At 49.9% G+C, this 20,238-nt stretch overlaps 2 protein-coding genes across 2 annotated transcripts; both read left to right on the top strand.

Annotated features, from left to right (window-relative positions):
• Window positions 1–263: 263 nt before the first annotated feature.
• Window positions 264–1,976, top strand: LOC144600303 (interferon-inducible GTPase 5-like). The gene is made up of 2 exons (XM_078411871.1): window positions 264–283; window positions 965–1,976. Exons 1-2 carry the CDS (start codon window positions 264–266, stop codon window positions 1,974–1,976), a joined length of 1,032 nt encoding a protein of 343 aa, XP_078267997.1.
• A 1,625-nt stretch (window positions 1,977–3,601) lies between these two features.
• LOC144600302 (interferon-inducible GTPase 5-like) lies at window positions 3,602–12,620 on the top strand. The gene is made up of 6 exons (XM_078411869.1): window positions 3,602–3,663; window positions 4,431–4,441; window positions 5,744–5,879; window positions 8,234–8,301; window positions 11,282–11,357; window positions 11,396–12,620. The coding sequence occupies exons 1-6, from the start codon at window positions 3,602–3,604 to the stop codon at window positions 12,618–12,620; spliced, it is 1,578 nt and encodes a 525-aa protein (XP_078267995.1).
• The last annotated feature ends 7,618 nt before the right edge of the window (window positions 12,621–20,238 follow it).

The following is a 20,238-nucleotide window of genomic DNA, read 5'->3' as shown; positions in this document are numbered from 1 at the left end:
GCAAACATGTGGGACTAGCCTGGATGGGGCATTGTGTCGGCACGGACCAGTTGGGCCAAATGACGTGTATTGATTGAGGGATATACTTTGCAGCCTTACATACACCTCTGGTACAGAAAGAACCAGCAGCAACCTCTCTGCTTTCCTCCAGCAGACCACACACAAGTGCAGACAAGGAGCAGCCCGTGTGCCCAGACCTCTCCCCCCAGGGCCGTGCTGGGACCACTGGATCATCACACAGGCGAGACAAGGAGAGACAGAGAATGGGAAATGCCAGCTCTAGGTATGTCCGCATACACCACACAATGTTACTTCTCCACCTCTCCTCCCTCACCTCAAGCACAGTGCTGGAGTAACTCAGCGGGTCAGGCAGCATCTCTGGGGGACAGGTGGCGTTTCACAGAGTGCTGGAGTAACTCAGTGGGTCAGGCAGCATCTCTGGGGACAGGTGGCGTTTCACAGAGTGCTGGAGTAACTCAGTGGGTCAGGCAGCATCTCTGGGGACAGGTGGCGTTTCACAGAGTGCTGGAGTAACTCAGCGGGTCAGGCAGCATCTCTGGGGTCAGGTGGCGTTTTGGGTCAGGACCCTTCTTCACTGTGATTGTGATTGGAGGGAGGCGGCTGGATGAGGATTGGGGCAGGACTAAGTCAGGCAAGTGATAGGTTGATGGATCTTGGGGGGGGTGATGACTGAAGGAAGGCCAGTGATACAAAGACTGAGATAAGTGGAACCCGCCGGATAGATGGGCCGAATGGCCTAATTCCACTCCTATGATCAGAGAAGAGGCGTGAAATGGGATAAATGTGGAAGGTGACGGGGAAGGGGGAAAGGGCGGGATTGTGGGAGAAATGGTGTGTATCCAGGTGGAGCAACGGGAAGAGAAGAGGGAAAGGGAGAGAAGGTGCTTTATTTCAGTTGGTTTCATTTCAACTGGAACCTTTCGCCAAATACGTTTCCTTTCAGTCAACAGGCGGCTCAGTCTGAGACCCCCACAGACTTCACACAGGATGAACTCAACAAACTGAAGTCCGACTCTGAAACGGGTGGTGTGGAAAAGATTCAACCTCTGCTGGTGAAGAAGGTGAACGAGCTGGACAAGACCGAGCTGAACATCGCCGTGACGGGTGACACATGTGCAGGAAAATCCACCTTCATCAACGCCATGAGAGGGCTTCGTAGCAAAGATGAGGGAGCGGCTGAGGTTGGGTTCACAATGACTACAATGGAGCCAACCGGATACCCACATCCCAATCTGCCCAATGTCCGCTACTGGGACATGCCGGGGATCGGATCTACACGATTCCCCGTGGATTCCTACCTGAAGGAAATGCAATTTGAAAAATACGATTTCTTCATCATAGTGTCAGCTGGTCGATTCACAGAGAATGATGCAAAACTTGCCATTGAGATTAAGCGGCTGGGGAAGAGGTTCTACATTGTTCGCTCTAAGATTGATGTTGACCTTAATGCAATGCGGGAGGAAGGGAGGGAATCTGATGAAGATGCAGAACTGGAAAAGATCCGGAGTGACTGCATCAGCCGGTTGGGAAAGGCTGGGTTCCCTGATCCCATCGTGTTCCTGATATCCAGTTTTCAGAAGAATATGTATGATTTCCCTCGGTTGATCGAAGCACTTGCAGATGATTTACCAAATATAAAGAAATCTGTCTTTGTCCTGGCCCGTCCCAACCTCAGTGTGGAGGTTATTCGGAAGAAAGGTGAGATTTTGAGGAACCGTATCTGGATGTGGGCGATCATCTCGGGAGGAGTGGGAGCGGTCCCAGTCCCAGGTCTCTCTGTCGCATGTGACATTGGGATCCTGATTGGAGCGATAATCTATTTCCGTGAATGCCTGTGTCTGGATGATGCTTCTCTCCGCAGACTGGCCGAGAGAACAGGCACATCCATGGGAGAGCTGAAAGCCGCAGCTGATTCTTTCCTGCTGGGAGAAATATCTGCAGCAGTAATAACATAGAAACATAGAAAATAGGAGCAGGAGGAGGCCATTCGGCCCTTTGATCCAGCACCGCCATTCATTGTGATCATGGCTGATCGTCCCCAATCAATAACCCGTGACTACCTTCTCCCCATATCCCTTGATTCCACTAACCCCTAGAGCTCTATCTAACCCTCTCTTAAATCCATCCAGTGATTTGGCCTCCACTGCCCTCTGTGGTAGAGAATTCCACAAATTCACAACTCTCTGGGTGAGAAAGTTCCTTCTCACCTCAGTTTTAAATGGCTTCCCCTTTATTCTTAGACTGTGGCCCCTGGTTCTGGACTCGCCCAACACTGGTAACATTTTTCCTGCATCTAGCTTGTCCAGTCCTTTATAATTTGATATGTTTCTATAAGATCCCCTCTCATCCTTCTAAACTCCTGTGAATACAAGCCTAGTCTTTTCAATCTTTCCTCATATGTCAGTCCCGCCATCCCAGGGATCAATCTCATGAACCTACGCTGCACTGCCTCAATTACAAGGATGTCCTTCCTCAAATTAGGAGACCAAAACTGTACACAATACTCCAGATGTGATCTTACCAGGGCCCTATACAACTGCAGATGAACCTCTTTACTCCTATACTAAAATCCTCTTGTTATGAAGGCCAACATTCCATTAGCTTTCTTCACTGCCTGCTGTACCTGCACGCCAACTTTCAGTGACTGCTGTACAAGGACACCCAGGTCTCGCTGCATCTCCCCCTTACCTAACCTAACTCCATTGAGATAATAATCTGCCTCCTTGTTTCTGCCGCTAAAGGGAATAACCTCACATTTATCTATATAATACTGCGTCTGCCACGCATCTGCCCACTCACTCAACCTGTCCAGGTCACCCTGCAGCCTCCTAACATCCTATTCACAGTTTACACTGTCACCCAGCTTTGTGTCATCCGCAAACTTGCTAGTGTTGCTTCTAATTCCCTCTTCCAAATCATTAATACATATGGTAAACAGTTGCGGCCCCAACAACAGGGGAAGGGGGGACCTTCGTAGATTTCACCATCTATCGGTCCTCAGACAGGGGAAGTATGCAGTGAGTTTTCTGCAAGAGATGCACACTGTTGTTAGTGACGAGCCCACCTGGGTCCTGGAGTGGGAGGGGGGGGTCTACATGAGCCACCTCAGTACAAAGTCAAGTGGGGTGGCCTTCCTGTTGGCCTCGACTGTCCAGCCAGAGATTGTGAAGGTGCAGGAAGTTGTGCCAGGCCATTTGCTCTATCTGGCCGTGATCGTGGATGGCGTGCCGTTACATTTCATTAACGTGTACGCCCCCAGCACCGGCACGATGCAGGCACGGTTACTTCAGGAGGTGACTGCTCTGCTAAGACTATTGATTGCGGAGAGTGTGTCTTCCTTGGGGGGGATTTCAATTGTACCCTTGAGGCGTGAGATCGCTCTGGTACTCAGTGTGCCCCTGCAGTGGCGAAGAAGTTGAGAGGTGTGATTGAATCTTTTGAGCTGGTTGATGCGTGGCGGAATCTCCACCCTGATTCCAACGCGTTTTCACAGAGGTCTGAGGGGGGTGGTTCCCGTATCGACCATGTGTACATCTCCAGAGCGTATGTCTCCCGGGTCTCGGCGGCCTCTATGCGGGCGATGCCGTGTTTGGACCACTGCCTGGTGCGAGTAGACTTTATCCCAGCGCGCACACGGGCTGGGTCTGCGTACTGGCACTTTAATAACCAGCTGCTGGAGGATCGCCGATTCCAGGAGATTTTCAGGCGGTTCTGGGTGAAGTGGAAAGAGAGGCAGAGGGGCTTCCCTTCCCTTAGGCAGTGGTGGGATGTGGGAAAAGCTTACATCCGTCTTTGTTGTCAGGACTACACGGGAGGGTCGACCAGAAGGCGGGATGCGGCTGTCGAGCGACTCGAGAAGGAGTTACTCGACGCAGAGTCTCGCTTGGGCCGGGTCGGTGAGGACTCCTGTGAGTGGGGAGAGTTTCAGGAGAGGAAGGAAGCGCTGAGGGACCTGCAGCTTGAGCGGTCCCGAGGTGCTTACGTGAGGTCGCGAGTCCAGATGCTGCACGATCTGGACCGGGCTTCACCTTTCTCTCTCTGGAGAAAGGGTGAGGAGCCCGCAAACAGCTCGTCGAGCTACTCGCGGACGATGGGATGGTCAACTCCTCCAATGACCCCTTATCATTGGGCTGGATGGGCTGACAGTTGAGTTTGTTAGAGCCTTCTGGGATGTCCTGGGGGGCGACTACATGAAAGTCCTGAGGAAGAGCATGGCACACTGTAATATGTATTTGTTGAATAAAGTCCTTGGAATGAAAAAAAGAGAGAGAGAGGGAGAGAGGGACCAAGCGACTGAGCGGGGGGGGGGGGGGGGGGGGGGGGGGAAGAGAGAGTGGGGGGAGAGAGGGGCCACACAACTGTTTGTTCTGTTCAGCTCCGCATCTTTCTCCTCTGACGATTGCTTGCAGAACGAGTGCAGGTAGGAACAAGTGGTTGAAGCACAAACTGAGGAGAGTTGTCAGCGCTCTATTTTCGGAATGGTAGTGGTTTCAGAGAAGGGGCGTTGCAATCAATACAGATAATTCGTTGCAAATAGATTGGGAATCATGATGGGGGAGCTACCGAGTGGCCGCTGGTGTTTGTTGCCACGTTAGCAGTCTGCCTGATTGTCCCGGGCACTAAACAATCTCCAGCCCCGCGGCCTCCTGTGGGCGGCGATGAGGCTGAGTGCATTGCCTGCCCCTCTCTGAGACTTGTCCACGGGCCTGGGACCCCCCCCCCCCCCCCCCCCTCCGTGCAGAATATCCAACCTCTCTCGGTGCCACACGAGACTCATAGAAACAGAGAACAATAAGTACAGGAGTCGGCCGTTCGAGCCAGCACCGCCATTCCATATAATCATGGCTGATCATCTAAAATCTGTACCCCGTTCCTGCTTTTTCCCCATATCCCTTGATTCCTTTAGCCTTAAGAGCTAAATCTATTTCTCTCTTGAAAACATCCAGTGAAATGGCCTCCACTGCCTTCTGTGGCAGAGAATTCCACAGATTCACAACTCTCTGGGTGAAAATGTTTTTCCTCATCTCAGTCCCAAATGGCCTCCCCCTTATTCTTAAACTGTGACCCCCTGGTTCTGGACATTGTTTCGGTTCCTGCTCATTTCGATTGATCTCTTTTAGTGGTAGCATTTGCAGGACAGAAATAGACCCTTCGGCCCAACTAGTCCCTGCCACATGTTGTTGGTGGGGAATTTGCCACTGGTGAGTAACATTGTTCTCTATCAGATGTAATAGCTGAGGCCATTCGGACCCTCGTCTACTCCACCATTCAATCATGGCTGATCTATATCTCCCTCTTGACCCCATTCTCCTGTCTTCTCCCCATAACCCCTGACACCCATAACATTGGAGAATCTATCTCTGCCTGAGAGAACTCCATTGACTTGGTCTCCACAGCCTTCTGTGGCAATGAATTCCACAAATTCACTATCCTCTAACTAAAGAAGTTCCTGCTCGTCTCCTTCCTAAAGGAACGTCCTTTAGTTCTGAGACTCTCCCACTAGTGGAAACACCCTCTCCACATCAACTCTACACAGGCTTTTCACTATTTGGTGAGTTTCAATGATGTCCCCCTCATCCTCCTAAACTCCAGCGAGTACATGCCCACTTTCTAGTAGATTGCATTAAACCCATCCCGATTAAGGGTGATATTCCCAATAGCCTCAGGGATTTCTGGTACAGAACAAACCAGCACTCACTCTCTCACTACTTTCCTCTTGAAGGAGAAGACTCGCACATCCAAGGACGAAGAGGAGTTCTGATCCCCGACCTCACCTCAGCGCAGTGTGAGGATCACAGGATCATCACACAGGCCGGCACCGACACACAGAAATCAGAAATGGGAGGAGGAAGCCCCAGGTAGGTCCGGACATGCCGCACCTTGTCACCCTGTCACCCAGTCTATCTGTCTCCCTGTCACCCTGTCTCCCTGTCACCTTGTCTCTGTCACCCTGTCACCCTGTCTCCCTGTCTCCTTGTCTCCCTGGCACCCTGTCACCCTGTCTCCCTGTCACCCTGTCACCTTGTCACCCTGTCACCCTGTCACCTTGTCACCCTGTCACCCTGTCACCCTGTCTCCCTGTCTCCCTGTCACCCTGTCACCCTGTCACCCTGTCACCCTGTCACCCTGTCTCCCTGTCACCCTGTCTCCCTGTCACCCTGTCTCCCTGTCTCCCTGTCACCCTGTCACCCTGTCACCCTGTCTCCCTGTCACCCTGTCTCCCTGTCACCCTGTCTCCCTGTCACCCTGTCTCCCTGTCACCCTGTCACCCTGTCTCCCTGTCACCCTGTCTCCCTGTCACCCTGTCTCCCTTTCACCTTGTCTCCGTCACCCTGTCACCCTGTCTCCCTGTCACCCTGTCTCCCTGTCACCCTGTCTCCCTGGCACCCTGTCTCCGTCACCCTGTCACCCTGTCACCCTGTCTCCCTGTCACCCTGTCTCCCTGTCACCCTGTCTCCCTGTCACCCTGTCTCCCTTTCACCTTGTCTCCGTCACCCTGTCACCCTGTCACCCTGTCTCCCTGTCTCCCTGTCACCCTGTCTCCCTGTCACCCTGTCTCCCTGTCACCCTGTCTCCCTTTCACCTTGTCTCCGTCACCCTGTCACCCTGTCACCCTGTCTCCCTGTCACCCTGTCTCCCTGTCACCCTGTCTCCCTGTCACCCTGTCTCCCTGTCACCCTGTCTCCCTGTCACCCTGTCTCCCTGTCACCCTGTCTCCCTGTCACCCTGTCTCCCTGTCACCCTGTCTCCCTGTCACCCTGTCACCCTGTCTCCCTGTCTCCCTGTCACCCTGTCTCCCTGTCTCCCTGTCACCCTGTCTCCCTGTCACCCTGTCTCCCTGTCACCCTGTCTCCCTGTCACCCTGTCTCCCTTTCACCTTGTCTCCGTCACCCTGTCACCCTGTCTCCCTGTCACCCTGTCTCCCTGTCACCCTGTCACCTTGTCACCCTGTCTCCCTGTCTCCCTGTCACCCTGTCACCTTGTCACCCTGTCTCCCTGTCTCCCTGTCACCCTGTCTCCCTGTCACCTTGTCACCCTGTCTCCCTGTCACCCTGTCACCCTGTCTCCCTGTCTCCCTGTCTCCCTGTCTCCCTGTCACCCTGTCACCCTGTCACCCTGTCACCCTGTCACCCTGTCTCCCTGTCTCCCTGTCTCCCTGTCACCTTGTCACCCTGTCTCCCTGTCTCCCTGTCACCCTGTCTCCCTGTCACCTTGTCACCCTGTCTCCCTGTCACCCTGTCACCCTGTCACCCTGTCACCCTGTCACCCTGTCACCCTGTCACCCTGTCTCCCTGTCTCCCTGTCTCCCTGTCACCCTGTCTCCCTGTCACCCTGTCACCTTGTCACCCTGTCTCCCTGTCACCCTGTCACCCTGTCACCTTGTCTCCGTCACCCTGTCTCCCTGTCTCCCTGTCTCCCTGTCACCCTGTCACCTTGTCTCCGTCACCCTGTCACCCTGTCTCCCTGTCACCCTGTCACCCTGTCACCTTGTCACCCTGTCACCCTGTCTCCCTGTACCTTGTCACCCTGTGTCTCCTCAGTACAACCTGCCAGCGCAGGGCATGGCCAGTGCTCAGATTGCCCATTGTTACAGGAGAGAGCTCGTTGATCGGCAACTGAAGTCCTTTCTCTTTGCATCTAATCTCTTTTCACGATGTAGACATTGGAGTCAAGACAACCAATTCATATCCCTTTTTAACTGCCCTGAGCAAGTGGCCCGGTCATACTTCCTCAATAGCTGAGTCCTTCCTTCAGAAGGAATAGTGATATCTTTCATAAGCAGCATGCTGTGCATGCTAATGGTGGCAGCATCCCTTTGCACTAAAATGCTTGTTGGTGAATGTTTTGGGGTTTGGAGTTGTTCTCAGAGTAGCTCAGGTAAGTAGCAGCATGGCATCTTGTGCTTGGCACACAGTGAACCCATTGTGTGTTGGTCGTGGAAGTTGTGATCATTTTGAGTGTGGGACAGTGCACAGTGTTGTTTGAGCTGTGCTCATTGCAGGCAAGTGGGGAAGATGGATCTGTGGTTGCAGCTTTACCCAGAACATTCCTGACCCCAACCTTGAGGCTAGTGGATAGACTTGCAGTGTCGTGATGTGGGCCAGTCAGTGCAGGATCAGGCCTTTCAGCCCACAATGTCTCTGCTGAACATAATGCCAAGGTAAACTAATTTCATCAGCCAACATGATCTATATCCCTCCATTCCCTGCAGACACATGTGCCTCGCCAAAAGCCTCTTGGACGCCACTGCCATATCTGTTTATACCACCACCCTATGTGGTATGTTCCAGGCACCCATTACTCTCCAGTGTCAATACTTGCCCTATAAATGTTCTTTACACTTTAGTCCTTTAACCTGAAAGCTATGCTAGATATTCTTTGACATTTCCATCCTGGGGAAAAAGATTCTGTCCATTGGGTATCCCCCTCAACCTCTAGCATTCGGGAGAAAAAGATCCAAATTTGTCCAACCTATCCTGATAGCAAATACCTCTAATCCAGGCAGCATTCTGGTAAACGTTGTATGCACTTTCTCCAGGACCATCGCATCCTTCCTCCGATGGTTGAGTGGAACTGCAGGCGATACTCCAAATGACCATGTTCATGGTCTGACAGGAGCAGAATTAGGCCATTTGGCCCATCAAGTCCACACCGCCAGTCAATCATGGCTGATCTATCTCTCCCTCCTAACCCCATTCTCCAACCTTTTCCCCATAACACCCGACACTATCCAGGCCTTTCACTAAGTTTCAATGAGGCCCCCCCTTCATTCTTTTAAACTGCTGTGGTGGAGGCCTGGTGCTGTCAAATGCTCATCATGTGTTAACATACTCATTCCAGGGATCATTCTTGTAAATCTCCTCTGGACTCTCTCCCGAGCCAGCACATCCTTCCTCAGATAATGAGAGGATTTCAGTATAGGTGTAAAGAGGTTCGTCTGCAGTTGTACAGGGCCCTGGTAAGACCACATCTGAAGTATTGTGTACAGTTTTGGTCTCCTAATTTGAGGAAGGATATCCTTGTAATTGAGGCAGTGCAGCGTAGGTTCACGAGATTGATCCTTGGGATGGCGGGACTGTCATAAGAGGAAAGATTGAAAGACTAGGCTTGTATTCACTGGAGTTTAGAAGGATGAGAGGGGATCTTATAGAGACAAATAAAGTCATAAAAGGACTGGACAAGTTAGATGCAGGAAAAATGTTCCCAATGTTGGGCGAGTCCAGAACCAGGGGCCACAGTCTTAGAATAAAGGGGAGGCCATTTAAAACTGAGGTGAGAAGGAACGTTTTCAGCTAGGGAGTTGTGAATTTGTGGAATTCTCTGCCACAGAGGGCAGTGGAGGCCAAATCACTGGATGAATTTAAGAGAGTTAGATAGAGCTCTGGGGCCTAGCGGAATCAAGGGATATGGGGAGAAGGTGGGCATAGGTTACTGATTGTGGATGATCAGGTATGATCACAATGAATGGTGGTGCTGGCTCGAAGGGCCGAATGGCCTCCTCCTGCACCTATTTTCTATGTTTCTATATAGGGCCAGAAATTGCTCACAATACTCCAATTGCAGCATGACCAGCGTCTTACAGAGCCTCAGCATTAAATCCCTGTTTGTGTATGTTAGTCCTCTTGAAATAAATGCTGCCATTGTGTTTACCTCCCTTACTACCCAATCAAATTGCAAATTAACTTTTTGGGAATCCTGCACCAGGACTCCCAAGTCCCTTTCCACCTCCGATTTGTGGAATCTGTCGCCATTTAGAAAATAGTCTACGCCTTTATTCCTATTATCAAAATGATTGAGTCCATAGTTTGCTACACTGTATTCCATCTGCCACTTCTTTGCCCACTCTCCCAACCTGTCCACGTCCTTCTGTAGTGTCCTGGCTTTCTCTACACTACCTCCCCTCCACCTATCTTCATATCATCTGCAAACTTGGCCAAAAAGCCTTCAATCCCCTCATCTAAATATTAATAGCCCCAGCACTGACCCGTGCGGAACTCCACTGGTCACTGGCAGCCAACCAGAAAAAAGCCCCCTTTATTGCCACTCTTTGCCTTGTGCTTTTTTGGTATGACTGTAAGGCAAACCAAATTCCTCGTATGTTGCATGTTCTCAATGTTGGGGGAGTCCAGAACCAGGGGCCACTGTTTAAGGGGTAGGCCATTTAGAACTGAGATGAGGAAAAACTTTTTCAGTCAGAGAGTTGTGAATCTGTGGAATTCTCTGCCTCAGAAGGCAGTGGAGGCCAATTCTCTGAATGCATTTAAGAGAGAGTTGCATAGAGCTCATAAGGATAGCGGAGTCAGGGGGTATGGGGGAATAGGCAGGAACGAGGTACTGATTGAGAATGATCAGCCATGATCACATTGAATGGCGGTGCTGGCTCAAAGGGCCGAATGGCCTCCTCCTGCACCTATTGTCTATTGCCTATTGTTGCAAAACATAATTGGTTAATAAATTACGATTATGATTATTATCATTGTACCTGTCTCCACCACTTTTCTGACAGCTAGTTTTGAAACATATAAAATTATTAAGGGGTTGGACATGCTAGAGGCAGGAAACATGTTCCCAATGTTGGGGGAGTCCAGAATCAGGGGGCGCAGTTTAAGAATAAGGGGTAGGCCATTTACAACGGAGATGAGGAAAACCTTTTTCAGTCAGAGAGTTGTAAATCTGTATAATTCTCTGCCTCAGAAGGCAGTGGAGGCCAATTCTCTGAATGCTTTCAAGAGAGAGCGAGATAGAGCTCTTAAGGATAGCGGAGTCAGGGGGTATGGGGAGGAGGCAGGAATGGGGTACGGATTGAGAATGATCGGCCATGATCACATTGAATGGTGGTGCTGTCTCGAAGGGCTGAATGGCCTACTCCTGCACCTATTGTCTATTGTCAACCCAAATTCCTCCTATGTTGTAAAACATGCTGGGTTAATAAATTACGATTATGATTATTATCATGGTACCTGTTTCCACCACTTTTCTGACAGCTCGTTCCAAATAGCCACCAGTCATCATTCCCCCTCAACTGGAAACCATCTACATTTTAATTACCTACCCTGAGAAAAAGACAAGCGATTAATTACCATACAGATGTTCCTCATAATTTTATATATCCCTTTATAATCCCACTGCACAGATTATCTCTTCACTTTGCTCTCTAACAGGAAAAGCATTTCAACCATAACTGTGTTTATCCTTATTGTTGTGCATGTGCACTGAAGTACAGTGAAATGCTTTGTTTAGCCTGCTGTACAATCAATAGGTCAGATTGACACGAGGATATCTGGTCATGATGCAATGTGCAATGTATTTGGATGCTGTTTCAACTGGAAACTGTCATGGTTTTCTTTCAATCATGTTTCCTTTCAGTCATGTTCCAACACATGTTTCCTTTCAGTCAACAGGCGGCTCAGTCTGAGACCCCCACAATCTTCACGCAGGATGAGCTCAGCAAACTGAAGTCCGACTTCCAAACGGGTGGTGTGGAAAAGATTAAACCCATGATACAGAATAAGATGAAAGAACTGGACGAGACCGAGCTGAACGTCGCCGTGACGGGGGACACAGGTACAGGAAAATCCACCTTCATCAACGCCATGAGAGGGCTTCGTAGCACAGATGAGGGAGCGGCTGAGGTTGGCACCACAGAAACTACAATGGAGCGAACCGGATACCCACATCCCAATCTGCCCAATGTCCGCTACTGGGACCTGCCGGGGATCGGATCTACACTATTCACAGCGGGTTCCTATCTGAAGGAAATGCAATTTAAAAAATACGATTTCTTCATCATAGTGACAGCTGGTCGATTCACAGAGAATGATGCAAAACTTGCCAATGAGATTAAGCGGCTGGGGAAGAGGTTCTATTTTGTTCGCTCGAAGATTGACGCTGACCTTAATGCAATGCAGAGGGAACGGAAGGAATTTGATGAAGAAGAAGTATTGGAAAAGATCCGGAGTGACTGCCTCTGTAGGTTGGGGAAGGTCGGGATCACTGATCCCAGGGTGTTCCTGATATCCAGTTTTGAACAGGATAAGTATGATTTTGGTGATTTGACTGAAGCACTGGAAGTTGATTTACCAAATATAAAGAAAAGGATCTTTGTCCTGGCCCTTCCCAACCTCAGCGTGGAGATTGTTCAGAAGAAAAATGAGTTGCTGAAGAAGGAGATCTGGGCATGGGCGATCCTCTCGGGAACATTAGGAGCCATCCCAGTCCCTGGAGTCTCTCTCGCGTGTGACATTGGCATACTAATTGGAGCAATCATCCATTTCAGGAAATGCCTGGGTCTTAATGACACTTCCCTTCAGCGACTGGCCGACAGAACAGGTAAATCCATGGATGAGCTGAAAGCAGCAGCAAAAACTCCCCTGCTGGGAGAAATAACTCCAGATATAATTATGAGGATAGGTTGGGGAGCTGCTATTGTGACGGTTTCAGCCCTGGAATTGGCTCTAGACTTTGTCCCAGTCATCGGCTCCATTTTTGGAGCAGGTTCATCGTTTGTCATGACCTTCAAGATCCTGAGAGATGCGCTGAAGGAACTGACGGAGAGTGCGGAGAGGGTGGTGAGGGTAGCGTTTGACATTAGAACATAGAAGAGTACAGCACAGGAATGGGCCCTTCAGCCCACAGTGTTTGTGTCAAACATTATGCCAAGTTCAACTGACCCCATTTGCCCGTACATGATCCTGGCTGATCGTCCACAATCAGTAACCCGTGCCTGCCTTCTCCCCATACCCCTTGATTCCGCTAGCCCCAAGAGCTCTATCTAACTCTCTTTTAAATTCATCCAATGAATTGGCCTCCACTGCCTTCTGTGGCAGAGAATTCCACAAATTAACAACTCTCTGGGTGAAAAAGTTTTTTCTCATCTCAGTTTTAAATGGCCTCCCCTTTATTCTTAGACTGTGGCCCCTGGTTCTGGACTCCCCAACATCTGGAACATTTTACCTGCATTTAACCTGTCCAATCCTTTAAGAATGTTATATGTTGCTATAAGATCCGCTCTCACCCTTCTAAATTCCAGTGAATACAAGCCCAGTCGACCCATTCTTTCATCATATGTCAGTCCCGCCATCCCGGGAATTAACCTGGTGAACCTACGCTGCACTCCCTCAATAGCAATAATGTCCTTCCTCAAATTAGGAGACCAAAATTGCACACAATACTCCAGGTGCGGTCTCACCAGGGCCCTGTACAACTGCAGTAGGACCTCCTTGTTCCTTATTGCAAATCCTCACGTGATGATGGCCATCATGCCATTAGCTTTCATCTCTGCCTGCTGTACCTGCATGCTTACTTTCAATAGATTGAAAGTAATCAATAGACTGAAGAAGTCAAATGCCAAATCTTGCTGGATAACTAGAAGAGGGATAGTATATTTATGATGACGAAGAACCACCAGTGAGATGGACAGGTTTTACTTCCACAAATTCAGAAGCTGTGTAACAATCAAAGTGAAATGTTATTAAGTATGGGCCTATAGAAGGCACAGTTTGGTGAACTTTCAGTTTGGAGATACAGCATGGAAACAGGTCCATCAGCCCACCAATTCCACACCGACCATTGATCGCCCTTTCACACTATGTCCACTTTACCCCACTCTCTCATCCACTCACTCCACACTAGAGGCAATTTTACAGAGGTCAATTAACCTACAATCCTACACGTCTTTGGGGTGTGGGTGGAAACCTAAGCACCCCAGTGGAAACTCACATGGTCACATGGAAACCATGCAAACTTCACACAGGTTGTACCCTCGGTAGGGATCAAACCCGGATCTCTGGTACTGAGGCACCAGACCTACCCGTTGCACCATTGCCAGGTACCAATCAACAGCACCTTACAGTATGCAGCCAAATTGACAGGCATCAAAATGCAGCTGGAACGCTGGGGATATTTAGCAAAAAATAGGTGTAGTAAAGCACACAAATTATTGGAAAAATGCAAATCCATCATCCCTACAAACCTCTGAGGTTTATAGTTGGGTCAGATTTTCACCGCTAGGCTCTTGTCTCATTGACCTGTGAATTTTCACCAGTCGGATGTGTGAATGAATTGTACTTCAGGAAGTTGGCCCCAGTGGCTTTTGGCAAGGTCCTGTGTACAGAGGGCAGTCCGTGTTGAAGTTCCCTTGCATCACAATGATGAAGAAGCCCCAATCACAGAATTTACTAAAAAGATTGTGGATGATCAGCCATGATCACAATGAATGGCAGTGCTGGCTCGAAGGGCCAAATGGACTCCTCCTGCACCTATTTTCTATGTTTCTAATCCTTACCAATATGTGATGCACATCCCACACGCAAGAAGCTGTCATGGTTTTTAAAAACCTTGAATGCCATTGCGAATAATTGAAGAACTATTAAAATGGTAAAACAATTCTTGCTTCTTCTCCCTTTAGAGTTTTATATTAACACGTGGAGATGGGGGTAGAATTAATAATTTTATAGATAATAATTATGCAACACAACTAAACAATCTTTTGACATTTTTATTAGCACAGGTAAAAACCATGAATTTATAACACAAAAATCAATAGATAACATGACAAAATATTATGATCTCTTGAAAGGAATTATATTGGGTGTAGGAGCCATTTATGCTTAATTTAGTTACTGTCATTGTATTATGGCTATGTTTCATATTTCTAGTTTATGTCTTTTTTGCATGTTTGTGGGTGTGATTTAATACGTAATGGGGAGTGTCTACATGGGAGGAGGCTAATGTAGCAACAGAGATTGTGGGTCAGTTTAGTCTCGGAGGTTGGAGAGAATACAGTTCTTTAGCAGGCTCGCACCAGTCATACTCACGCCAGCTACACTCGCAAGAACCACACGGTAACGACTATATGAATTTTACTGTATTGTTTGATGAAGAAACAGTTGATAAGGACGAAAGGTTATGAATTACTCTTTGATTGTGCTACTTTAAAAAAGATCAATAAATCAAGAAAAGATGTTTGGAAGATTCGTTTTGTTATCTCAGAGTGCGATGCGTGCGTAAACTAAACCTCCATTCCATCCCCGAGCAGTAATGGCTATCGAAGTTGGACTTTGAGAAGGAATAGAAACTGCCATTACATTGGGTAAAAATAATGCGTAGCTTAAAATCTGAATTGTAAATGCTCATTTAACGCATGTTGAACGGGAAGGATTGATCAGTCGTGATTGAATGGTGGAATAGACTTGATGGGCCGAATGGCCTAATTCTGCTCCTCGAACTTATGAACTGTATTAATTCTGATTTTCAGCGCAATGTATGTTCACGATCTGTATAATTGAAAAGCGCTCTGTGATTAACATACAATATGCCGAATATTTCTCTCATAAATACATATCTGTGCCTTGCGATTGTACAAGATAAAACTTCAATAGAAATGGACATATTGTGGTCTGACATTTTTCTTACGTCTGGTTGCACAGCGCAATGTATCTCGAGAAACACCAAGAGAGTTGTGTGTCCTGCGAAAATGCATTGCACCTTTCCACAGGTTGCCAAGGTCCTCCATAGAGTACAAGATTCCATGCAACTCATGCACATAGTATTTACAAACATTAATCAATGGGCAGCACCTCATTCCACAGACTGTACAAGTCAAAGTCATCTGCTATATTTAGGATGCAATCCAGGGTATTGTGTGGTAATCAATAAAATATAGAAAAAATTGGTTCGTCATAAAGACTTTACAGATATGGGGGACTTAAAGAAATGAAGACAGGCGTAATTTATTCAGACTGCAGACTGTTCTAAATATTCCACTGAGCAAATTGGTTCCCTTAATTAATGAAATAACAGATCATTTAAGAGTTGTGTTGAATTTAGTTTGGGTAAAGGACTAATCTAGTAGAGGTGTATAATGGTCTGATTGAGATGTATAAAATCATGAGTGGAATAGATCAGGTAGATGCACAGAATCTTTTGCCCAGAGTATGGGAATTAAGAACCAGAGCTCGTAGGTTTAAGGTGAAGGGGGGAAAGATTTTATAGGGATCTGAAGGGTGACTTTTTCACACAAAGTGTGGTGGGTGGATGGAACAAGTAGCCGGAGGAGGTAGTTGAGGCAGGTACTATTGCAATGTTTAAGAAACATTTGGACAGGTACATGGATAGGACAGGTTAGGATGGATATGGGTCAAACACAGGCAAGAGAGACTAGTGTAGATGGGACATGTTGGTCAGTGTGAAGGAAACTAATTTCACTGTGTTAACAATTAACAGATGTGACAATAAAAAGCACAATTGAGTATTTTGTGGGCAAGTTGGGCAGAATGACCTATTTCCACAATGTGTGACTGATTAAATTATGTGATCAGGAATAATACGAAGAAATTTGCAAAGATCATATCGGGGCTGGTGTTGAGAAACACTTCTGACAGCGCTGTTGCAATGCAATGCATCCCTCCAGTAATACAGACTTAATACATTCAGCAACTAACAGACATGATGGAGGCAGAACCAACATCACACCTGTATGTAAATGTGCCATGGTGTGCAATAGACAATTAAATACTGACAAAGAGGATCGATACAAAATGCTGGAGAAACACAGCGGGACGGGCAGCATCTCTGGAGATGGGTGACGTTTTGGGTCGAGGCCCTTCTTCAGACTGAGAGTCAGGGTGAAGGAAACTAAAAAAAGGTGAGAAGAGGAAATTAAGTGTTTAACAACCGGGAGATTGCCACAGCGCAGGTTCAACCAAACCGGACAGGTCATGGGTGAGGGGGCAGACGAAGCAGTCCCTGGTCCTCCAAGTTGGGGGTTAGGCGTGGGGTTAACTACCCCACCCCCTGGAAAAAAGTATGAGTTACAGAAACTTTGACGAATGAAAACCAAATGACACACTTGGTTGAAGAAGGTTCCCCAGCGACGGGGAACATGACACTTCCCAGCCAAACCCGCAAGGGCGCTGGGAAGCTGACACACCTTCTGACGCCAAAGAAATCTATCCTTGTGGGGACATGGAGCATCCGAACCATGTTCCAGGCTGGCAAGGCTGCCAATGTTGCCAAAATAAAAATTAGTGTGTAGGGACATACGGATTAGCGGGGGGGTCTCGAACCCTCGGTTGGGCTAACGAGTCACGAGATGCGGGAGCACGGGATATAGTTGTGTCTGGCGACCAGCTGGAAAGATGAGATTAGATTATAATACCTAGTTAAGTAGTGTGTGTCCAGAAGCTGCGGTCTGTTTGCAAATACCTTTGAATAAAGACTTTGAACAAAGACGCTCGTTGTGGACTCACTACATTGGTGACCCGAACACGAAGAAAACACGCAGAATGTCGCAGGTGGGAGCGAGCGCGGGCGAGGTTCACCTACCGCCGTTCTGGGCCCATCAGCCGCACCTGTGGTTTGTGCAGGCGGAATCACAGTTCCACATTAAAAAGGTGGATAACGAACTGGAGAAGTTCCACCACCTGGTGAGCTGTCTGCAGGCGGAGGTGGCGGCGAGGGTCAGTCAATATCTGACCAGTCCACCCCAAACAGAGCAGTACGTGGGGCTCAAGAGGCTCCTACTGAAGAAATTCGGCTGCAGCCAGAACCAGCGGGCTCTGAGGCTGCTCCATCTACCAGCGCTGGGGCAGCGGCTGCCTTCCGAGTTGATGACGGAAATGCTGACCTTGGTGGGCGACCATCAGCCGTGCGGCATTTCGGGAGAAGCTACCCCAGGATGTCAGGCTAGTGTTGGCCGACGTCTCGTTCGACGACCCGGAAATGTTCGCCGAGAAAGCCGACGTGCTCGTCAGGGAGTGGCACACCCGGGACGACTTGGTCAATCGTGTCTCGAGGCCCAGCGGCAGTCGGGGGAGCGGCCGGGAGAGCGATGGCTCGGCCGCTATTTCGCAGTCTGCCAGGCAAGGTGGGGCTGCAGAACATGTTTATTGGTCGCGGGCACAACCAGCACGGCAGAATAAAAGCGGCTGGTGTTTCTTCCATCGGCGGTGGGGCAGTGATGCCCGAAGTTGCAGAGCCCCGTGTACGTTTCCGGGAAATGCCTGGGCCGATCGAACGTAGAGGCAGTTTTGATTGGCCGTAATCGCCGCCTCTACGTGACGGACCAAGAGACCGGGATCGTGTTTCAGGTGGATACGGGAGCGGTTGTGAGTATTGTGCCTCCCTACGGCTGTGAAGTTCAAGCGGGGGGGAAGGGGCCGCCCCTTATTGCCGTGAACGGTAGCGCCATCCGCAATTACGGTAAGAGGACAATGTCCCTGTCCTTTGGGTCTAGGACCTACCGTTGGGATTTCATCGTGGCGGATGTGGGCCAGGCCATTTTGGGTGCGGACTTCCTATGGGCGTTTTCGTTGGTCGTAGACGTCCACGGTAGCGGCCTGCAGCCCTCGGCCGACGTACGGCCCCGAAATACGGGGCCTGCGGCCTCTCCAAGCGCCGCCCCACCCAGTTCAGTGATCCAGGCCATCACCACGGCCCCCGGTCAGTTCAATGCGGTCCTAGCGGAGTTCCCGCAGCTCCTCGTTCAGCGGTTCGATGCACCTTCCGAGAAGCATGGGGTGGTGCATTTCACTCCGACCGAGGGCCCGCCGGTTTTTGCCCGGGCACGGCGCCTCCCACCCGACAAGCTGGCCATGGCTCGACAGGAGTTCTTGAGCTTGGAGAGGCTGGGAATTGTGCGGCCTTCAAGTAGTCCGTGGGCCTCCCCCTTGCACATGGTTTCCAAAGCATCTGGGGGGTGGAGACTATGTGGGGATTTCCGACGACTTAACGTGGCAACACGGCCGGACCGCTACCCGATTCCGCACATACAGGACTTCTCAGCTAGCCTGGAGGTGGCTACAATTTTTTCAAAGATCGATCTGGTGCGGGGATATCATCAGATCCCGGTCCATCCGCCGGACATCCCAAAGACGGCTACCATTACTCCCTTCGGATTGTTTGAGTGGTTGCGCATGTCTTTCGGCCTTAAAAACGCAGCTCAGGCATTTCAGCGTCTCATGGACCGTGTGGGTCGAGGTTTGCCGTTCGTGTTTATTTATCTCGATGACATTTTGATTGCCAGCCGTTCGGTCCAGGAGCACTTAGTCCACCTCCGCACTATATTCCAGAGGCTGCAGGACCACGGCCTGATTCTGCACCCGGATAAATGCAAATTCGGCCTGTCGGTGGTAGATTGTCTGGGTCACCGGGTTACATCGGCCGGAGCCACCCCTTTGCCAGCTAAGGTGGAGGCGGTCCGCTCTTTTCCATGCCCTACTACCATCAAGGGATTGCAGGAATTCGTAGGCATGGTGAACTTTTATCACCGGTTCGTGCCTGCAGCAGCTCGGGTCATGCGCCCCCTTTTTCAATGCCTCGCGGGTAACCCCGCAGAGTTGGTATGGTCCACAGCTGCAGAGACGGCTTTTGTTGCGGTCAAACAGGCCCTCGCAAATGCCACCATGCTGGTGCACCCGCGCTCCTCCGCCCCCACGGCGCTGACGGTGGACGCCTCAGACGTGGCGGTGGGTGGGGTTTTGGAGCAGCAGGTCGAAGGTCAATGGCAGCCCCTGGCGTTTTTCAGCCGGCAGCTCTCGCGAGCCGAGCTCAAATATAGTGCGTTTGATAGGGAGCTCCTGGCCCTCTATTTAGCGGTCCGCCACTTCCGTTATTTTTTGGAAGGCCGTTCTTTCGTGGCCTACACGGATCACAAACCTCTGGTATTCGCTTTTGCTAAGGTTTCTGATCCGTGGTGGGCTCGCCAGCAGCGGCACCTCACCCTAATTTCGGAGTTTACCACCGATGTCCGTCATATTGCAGGTAGGCTTAATGCTGTTGCTGATGCCCTGTCCCGGCTGGCCATTCCCTCCGTTGCCGTGATAGGCGGACAGGTGGATTTCCAGGAGCTAGCAGAGGCTCAGCGCCTGGAAAAAACGGCCGAGGTGTACGGCTCCACAGCCTCGGGACTGCGTTTGGAGCAGGTGGCGTATGGCCCCACAGGTACCAAGTTGTGGTGCCTGCCGCCCTGCGGCGTAATGTTTTTGAGGCCATTCACGGCCTGGCACATCCGTCCATCAGGGCGACTTCGGCCATGGTGGCCGCCCGGTTTGTCTGGCACGGCCTGCGGAAGCAGGTGGCGGCCTGGGCACGGGCCTGTATTCCGTGCCAGACCTCCAAAGTTCATCGCCATGTCCAGCCCCCACTCCAGAGTTTCGAGGTTCCCCCAGTCCGTTTTTTTCACATCCATGTGGATTTGGTGGGTCCATTGCCTTATTC

The sequence above is a fragment of the Rhinoraja longicauda genome, chromosome 15 (genome assembly GCF_053455715.1).
Source record: "Rhinoraja longicauda isolate Sanriku21f chromosome 15, sRhiLon1.1, whole genome shotgun sequence".
Taxonomy (NCBI): Eukaryota; Metazoa; Chordata; class Chondrichthyes; order Rajiformes; family Arhynchobatidae; genus Rhinoraja; species Rhinoraja longicauda.
This window is presented reverse-complemented; position numbering and strand designations above follow the sequence as displayed.

Bases quoted from the DNA above. Each gene is read 5' to 3' on its own strand.
- LOC144600303 (XM_078411871.1), top strand. From the start codon at position 264: ATGGGAAATGCCAGCTCTAG. The intron at 284-964 runs GTATGTCCGCAT...GTTTCCTTTCAG, and splicing joins ATGGGAAATGCCAGCTCTAG to TCAACAGGCGGCTCAGTCTG.
- LOC144600302 (XM_078411869.1), top strand. From the start codon at position 3,602: ATGCCGTGTTTGGACCACTGCCTGGTGCGAGTAGACTTTATCCCAGCG. The intron at 5,880-8,233 runs GTAGGTCCGGAC...CATTCCCTGCAG, and splicing joins ATGGGAGGAGGAAGCCCCAG to ACACATGTGCCTCGCCAAAA. The intron at 11,358-11,395 runs ATGGTTTTCTTT...TTCAGTCATGTT, and splicing joins TGTTTCAACTGGAAACTGTC to CCAACACATGTTTCCTTTCA.